At 44.6% G+C, this 7,268-nt stretch overlaps 1 protein-coding gene across 6 annotated transcripts in view; it reads right to left on the reverse strand.

Moving 5' to 3' along the window:
* Positions 1–954: 954 nt before the first annotated feature.
* Positions 955–7,268, reverse strand: part of LOC137412800 (baculoviral IAP repeat-containing protein 7) — a 36,107-nt gene continuing 29,793 nt past the window's right edge. For 4 of the 6 annotated variants that reach the window (XM_068098124.1, XM_068098119.1, XM_068098121.2 and 1 more), the window contains exons 5-9: positions 5,208–5,289; positions 4,914–4,983; positions 2,158–2,352; positions 1,420–1,476; positions 955–1,288 (exon numbers count right to left, since the gene is read on the reverse strand). In XM_068098124.1, coding sequence (XP_067954225.1) covers positions 1,089–1,288; positions 1,420–1,476; positions 2,158–2,352; positions 4,914–4,983; positions 5,208–5,289 — 604 coding nt within the window. In that variant the 3' untranslated portion in view covers positions 955–1,088. The remainder of the gene's footprint in view (positions 1,289–1,419; positions 1,477–2,157; positions 2,353–4,913; positions 4,984–5,207; positions 5,290–7,268) is intronic. The other 2 variants (XM_068098123.1, XM_078778602.1) reach the window with 1 other exon arrangement.

Here is a 7,268-nt window from a genome sequence, read left to right on the forward strand (position 1 = left end):
GTCGCACAAGATCTGCCTGCAACTCTCTTCTGGTGAAACTGCCAAAATCAAGACTCTCTGCTCACATTCACTCTTTCACTCCTCTTTTCTCCCGCCTCGGGAACAAACTCCCTCACTATCTTCAATCACACGCCTCCCTCCAGGTCTTTAAAACAGCTGTTCACCACCATCTCTTATCTTCCCCCATCCAAAACCTTTATCTTTTCTACCACCGTTAATTCACCCCAGATCCACTTTTCTGAAATACCGACTTCTTTCCAGGAAGTCCTAGCAGTGTCCATGCGTTTTATACCTCTCCCACCCCCCCCCCCCCCCCCAATTCCCGTGCCTTCTCCCCCAAGCCCTCTCCCTCCCACAGATCTCCTGATGTCACTGTTCTCTACTGTTGTACTTGTGTGGTTCCCTCTCTCTCCCCATCTTGTCTCCCACTCCCTTTATTATATGTTTTTTTTATGTGTCCGTTTGTTTTTTTGTGATTAATGTTAGCTCTTACACGAGCCTCGATCTTGTATACAAAAAAAAATCAATAAGAAAACAACAAATTCCAGGGTGTTTTGTAACTGCATTGGAATGTGGTGAATGTGTTGAATAATCAATACATTTGCTGAAGAAAGTAATTTAATAACATAAGCTACAATGACTCATACTTGAGGGAAATTATTTAAATTTAATGTCCATATACGGTAACATGATATATATATATATATATATATTCTGATATATATATATATATATATATATATATATATATATATATATATATATATATATATATATATATATCAGAAAAAAAAAAACTAAACCACAAAAAATCAAAACATATATTAGTACTAGGATAAACCTTTAAGTCAAACTGCAAAAGGTCAACTCACTGCAAAATATACCGTTACAAGAGTCCAATTAACGTAGACATCATTCGGTTATCCGAATCGTCAGCTTTAAATGGCTCTCATGGTCATTTGTGGTTTAACGACAACACACGTTTATTGGCAATCGTTTTATTCCTCCATAGGAAATACTTCTCAACACCAATTTGGGATTGTTCGTTGTTCATCATGAGTGAAAGCATTTCTGTGGCATGCTTGATTTCACGACATGTACGTGCGCAGAGTGCCTCGAACCACGGATCGACAAATGGGACACTTCCGCAGGGAAGGCGATGACGCGCAATCAAAACAGACCACCAAATGTCCGCACGGGATGAAAACGACAGAAACTTCCTTGTCCATGCAAACTTTGCACATTCTTTCATCCTGGAGGCGCCTGAGCTCTTCCTCGGTGGACGATGCTGTTGGAAAACAGGGAAAATAAAAAACAATCCGGTAAAAGCAACAGCACCACTCTGGCAGAGAGAATCATGCCAGATCACGTGACGTTCAGTATTTCGAGAGAAATGCACAAAATGTTTAAACCACGTACGGTAATCGTTGGTTTTTGAAGTCCTTGCTTGTGCATCAGCCAGGCTCTGTTCTGCTTCTGGAGGAGAAAGGGTGCAATAAGTAAACCAAACAAATAATATGTGTGAATAGAAATGAAAACAATGAAATTATAATCCTCTGGCATAACATTCTCTGTATTCAGCAATACAATATCATCGTCGTTCAAATGCAGCATGTGGCTGCAGGTGCGCATCAGTGCATGCAGTTGCGGAGTGGTGCCACTGATGTAGTGCCCCCTGTAGGTTATAGCAGGGATTTGGAATTTGTTCAGGGTGCCAGCTCGCCTAATCTTCACGAAGCACACCGTGGGATCTTTAATATTCACCGACTAATACTGGCAGACGGGTCCTCCAGTTCAATGTCCAAACGAGGGACGGCACTCACATTGATGCCCCACCCCCTGCCTGCGAATCACCAGTATGACAGTTTGTAGCTGAGCCAAGATTCGAATGCAGGCAGGACAGCTCAGAGGTGAGTGCACATTCCTCGAAGCTATTGTGCCAGCAAGACTACACAATCCATCTCACGTAACAACTCCGAAGCTGGGATGTCAGTTTATGCAGCAGAATAGAAACACAAGATACGCTTAGTTCCTTGATGTTTTTCAACAAGAAACAGAGAACAAAACAAGATGTTTTTCACGACCTTACCGTCAGTCCTACAGCATTCATGAAGTCTGGGCCAACAATTAATGGAAACAACTCGTTTTAACCCTTACTGTCATTTTGATGATCCGCTATGTGCACGTCCTCCTCGGCAGCAATTATGTCATTGATAAGCTCGTCGAGTTGCGTGTATACACTGCCGGTGAGTAGGAACTTGCTGTGGATCGTGGACTGTACAATGTTGCGGTCAAAACCCATCTCCAGCACACACTTCACCAGTGTGCTCTTCATGAGCTGTCCCTGTTGATCTACAGGGCAAGGACATTCGATTACTACGGGCGGTGTCCCTTATGCAACGGAATATCATTTTTTTTTGTATTGTGCAGAGTCAAAGCTTGTGGAAAAGCTTGTACACTGAACAGTGCAATACGACAAAAGGAACAGCAGAGAGAGAGGAGAGAGGGGGGGGGGGGGTGGACACCAACAGTGGAGTTGAAGGACAAAATGTAGGGAGACTTGGACAAAATGGGTGTGGGAAGGAATGAGGTGGATAGGATGGGTACAGAAGGCAACACAAGAAAAACTGGAAATCTGGAAGGATTACGGCTTGCTGAGGGGTGGATGGGGAGGGACGTGAGGGAATTAATGAGGGCAGAAAAGATCATGGTTTTGGATTGTGGGTGATCTGAGATGGTGGTGAACAGCTGTCTTGAATACCTGGATGGAAGAATGGGATTGAAGTGGATGTGGAAGTTGGTTCCACAAGTGGGAAAAAGAGGAACAAATGAATGCTGGTGTGCAGGGATCCTGGATTTAGGTAGTTTTACCAGAAGGTGGTTGATGATGAACCATGTGACCCTGAAAAATCCTGAAGGGGACAAAGCGTGCAAAGAGCAAAGGGTGCAAGAACAGAAACACAGAGAGACCAACAACATGTCTCCAATGGAAAAGTGATAGGCCCATCGACAGCTTCAGCATGGGAAAGTCCAAAGATCTTGAAGGCCTTGGTTTCCATGGTGTTAAGCTGAGAAAGGTGCGAGACAGTGAAGCCAGCCTCGAGGGGAGAGCAGTACTCACTCATGCTGCGGATGAAAGCCTTATAGGTGAATAAGAGTTCAGGTGTGCTAAATAAGGACTTTGTATGACGGAGGATGCACAGTCGGCAATTGGATTTAGTGACCAACTTTGAAATGTGGCTTGCCCAAGAAAGATCACAGCTGATGGTGAGATCCAGTCGATTGAGTGACAGAACATCCTCAAGAGGACTGTTTAAAAAGTAGATGTGAGGGTTTGCCAGACTGTCGAGAGAGAGACAGAGAGACAGAGAGACTCACGATTGAAAGACATATTCCAAGTGTTTGACAAACTTGTGATTTTATCAAGGACTGAAAAGAGGGAAGAGGCTGCAGCCTGCCTGTCTGAAGGACAAGGGATGCCACGGCAGAGGGTCATCAGCAAATAGATAAAGAGGATTTTCCAGAGTGTCAGAGAGATCATTGGTGAAGATCAGGAATAGGACTGGGCCCAGAACAGTACTTGGGGTACTCCAGCCTTGACATGAAGAGAAGATGAAAGGATTCCATTGAGAGCCACAGGATTCCATTGAAAGGATTCCTTTGGCTATGGGAGTAGAGGAAGTCAGTAAGTCACGTGTGGAGTTGGCCTTGGATTCCATAGGCAGAAAGTTTGGAGAGTAAGGCAGGATGCCAGACTGTATCGAAAGCACGAGATATGTCCAGGGAGACGGCCCTGATCTCGTGTGTGACATTGAAGGCCTCCATCCATTGTTGGGGGAGTAGAAGCAGCATGACCTAGGTAAAATGACTTGGTCAGAATCTGAATTGGTGATCTGAGATGAGGTTGTTGGAGAAAAAGAAGGATTTCATATCAACTGTGATTATGGATTCCATGGCCTTGCTGATGACTGGAAGTAAGCTGACAGGTCTGTAGTTAAGGGGATCTGTTTTTGCACCTTTTTCTGTAACGTTGTGATGTTGGCTGATTTCCAAGCAGATGGAAGATGACCTAGGGTAAATGATAGAGTGAAAAGGGCAGAGAGAGGATGTGCAAGAGCAGCAGAGCAGGTTTTTTAGGACACGCGAGCTGATGCAGTCGATGGTTGAAAGAACCTTCTCAGGTGCAACAGACAGAGTCCAGGAGTGATGGATTGGAGACAAGATTTGGAAGCAAACACAGAATTGAGGCATTCTGCCTTCTCAATTGCCGAGACGGCTGTGGAGCCATTTGAATAGAGGGAAGGGAGGGAAGGGAGGGAAGTGGAGCATACTCCATAGACAGACTTGACAAGGTACCACCAGGTTTAAGAGTAGGGAGACAAGTGTGAAAGATCATTCTTGACGTTGGACAGATGTTGTTTACTGGCTCTGCTGAGAGGGGACACGAACTTGTTGCAGGTTTTTTGGAATGCACCGAGATTGTCTTTTGTCGGATTTGCCTTCCACGAAGAGAATCGAGTTATTTCAAAGCAACTGCCTCGCCACAGGGAAGAGGGGTAGGAGAATTGAAGACGAGATGGGATTAATGTTTGCATAAGAGTTTGTTATCAACGATCGTGATGGCACGGTCGTAATAAAAGGAAATGCGCCAGCAAATCAGCAAAAACAAATCAGCAAAAATCAGCAAATTTATAACTGGGAGGTAATCAGGTTTCAAATAGATCAGAGATTTTGGTTTTGAACGTGGCTGCAGCAGATGGCGCTCTTACCCGGAGTTTGGAAAGAAAAGGAAAGGTGCTACCCAAAGAAGAAAAAAGGAGCTCTTATCCATCGTAAGAAGAGGCAGAGGAAGATTGAGGGGGAAGAAGAAGAATCTATTTCCAATAGTAGGAACACAAATAAAAAGCTCTTACCCATACAGGTTGTGGCTTGGTGTCGAGTGCTTTGGTCCCTTCCTGTGTTTGCTGCCGAATTTGCCTGAGACTGCAAACAATGAGAGACATTTCAACGTCTGGCACAAAAGAAATACTTAATCACAATATGTGAAAATGCTAACTGTTCAAAAATCACGACAAAGGCAAATTGCCTTCAAAAAATGGCAGAGCAGAGTGGAGATCACAGAAACAAAAGCGAAAAGTTAAAAAGGGCCGATCCTGCAAGAAAAGTGGAAGCAAAGCAGCCCGGAAGAAATTACACTCGAGGCCTACCAAGACTTGCATGAGGTTAGGGTAGCTGCTCTGAACAGTCCTCACGTACGCCTGACCTTTCTCCTGCAGCACAAAACCACACCTGTGGAGGTATTAGGAAAGGTACAAATGTTAACGACAAAGTGAACCAGGAAAGGACAAACTCCTTTAAAAAGGCACCGTGACTGAATCTGTTCAAGAAACTTTATGTTAACTCCACAGTAACGTTGCTTTTACAACGTTCTGGAACTGTAACGATGTCACGATGCTCTAACATAGTACGGTACATCAGAATCAGAAGTAGCATCCTTTTATTAACGTGGTTCATGAAGCACAGAAAGGAATAGAGTATGCAACCAAACATTACTACAATCCCCCAAAACAATCATGGAGATCGAGAGCTTTCCCAAAACTCAAGCCACACTATTAGCAGAGTCATCGTGATAAATGCCTCATTTCCGGATGCAGATCTTCCCATGCCCCGACCAAACCACGGAATGGCGCTCGTAAATAAATTCCAACGGCACCAATCGAAGCGCGTTTGAAAAAGGGGACTAATACATTGTGCAGGTGCGGTCACGGGCTTGACCTGCAGTCGATACATGTACGAGCTCGTCCATGATCGGTGGAAAATTAGAAAAGAAAAAATATTTTGGGTATAAAAAAAAGTACGACACATTCACATTATTCATATTGGGTGTAAAAACTATTTATTCTTGTTTAAATAATCTTCAAATACGAGTCGACTGATTGTACAGTGTACACCTTTCTTTCTCTTCTGATTAGTAACAAGCAAAAGTACTCGTCACCAGTGATAGGAAAAGTTTATGTTAGGTTAATTGTGTTGAGTTCATCAAGTTATGGTTAATTATTTCATTTATGGTTAATTGCGTTGAGTTAATTAAGCTATGGTTAATTAATTTCAGTTATGGTTGAATCCATCATTGCTTCGGATATGAAATCTTTCCTCTTCTCCAATGGCTTGATCTCTGATCATCAATTTGGTTTCAGACCAGGTCACTCTACTCTGGACATGCTGCTTCTGCTGTCTCAACAATGGATGGAGGTCCTCAATGCCAAACAGGAAATCAGAGCTGTCTCCCTTGACATATCAAGGGCCTTTGATACGATCTGGCACCCAGCTCTGCTCACCAAACTCTCCTCCTATGGTATCCATGGAAATCTCCATGCATGGCTTGCGGACTTCCTCTCTGGTCGTAGTCAACGTGTGGCCCTGAATGGATTTCTCTCATCTCCCCTTCCTGTTCAGGCTGGAGTTCCCCAAGGAAGTGTGCTGGGCCCTGTGCTTTTTCTGGTCTTTATCAATGATCTCTCTGACTCTCTGGAAAATCCTCTCTATCTCTTTGCTGATGACTCCACTCTCTGCCGCTCCATTCCTCTTCCCTCAGATCGGCAGTCTGCAGCCTCCTCACTCTCTGAAGACCTGAACAAAATCACAGACTGGTCAAACAAGTGGAACATGTCTTTCAATCCTGCCAAATCTCACTCTCTTACTATGTCTCTCCGAAAAGATCGACTGGACAACCCTCCCATCTATTTTCTCAACAATCCTCTCCAAGAAGTTCTGTCACTCAAGCTTTTGGGTCTCACTATCTGCCATGATCTTTCTTGGGAAAACCACATTTCCAAGCTGGCCTCCAAAGCCAGTCGCCGACTGGGCATCCTCCGTCGTGCGAAGTCCTTCCTCGGCACACCTGAGCTCCTCACCACTTACAAGGCTTTCATCCGCAGCTCAATGGAATACTGTTCTCCCCTATGGGCTGGTGCTCCTGCCTCACACCTGGCTCGGCTTCACGCTGTTGAATCCAAAGCTTTCAAAATCATTGGAATCTCCCGCGATGAAGCTATCTCTGAGGGCCTTTCACTCACTCACCGCAGGCAGGTAGGTGGTCTTTCTGTCTTCTACCGACTCCTCTCCGGCCTTGCTCCCCCAGCTCTCTCTGTGCTCTGTCCCCCAAATATTCCTACAGGTCGCACAAGATCTGCCAGCAACCCTCTGATGGTTAAACTGCCGAAATCTCGGCTCTCTGCTCACCTTCACTCTTTCATTCCTCTTTTCTC

The sequence above is a fragment of the Myxine glutinosa genome, chromosome 5 (genome assembly GCF_964187855.1).
Source record: "Myxine glutinosa chromosome 5, kmMyxGlut1.1, whole genome shotgun sequence".
Taxonomy (NCBI): Eukaryota; Metazoa; Chordata; class Myxini; order Myxiniformes; family Myxinidae; genus Myxine; species Myxine glutinosa.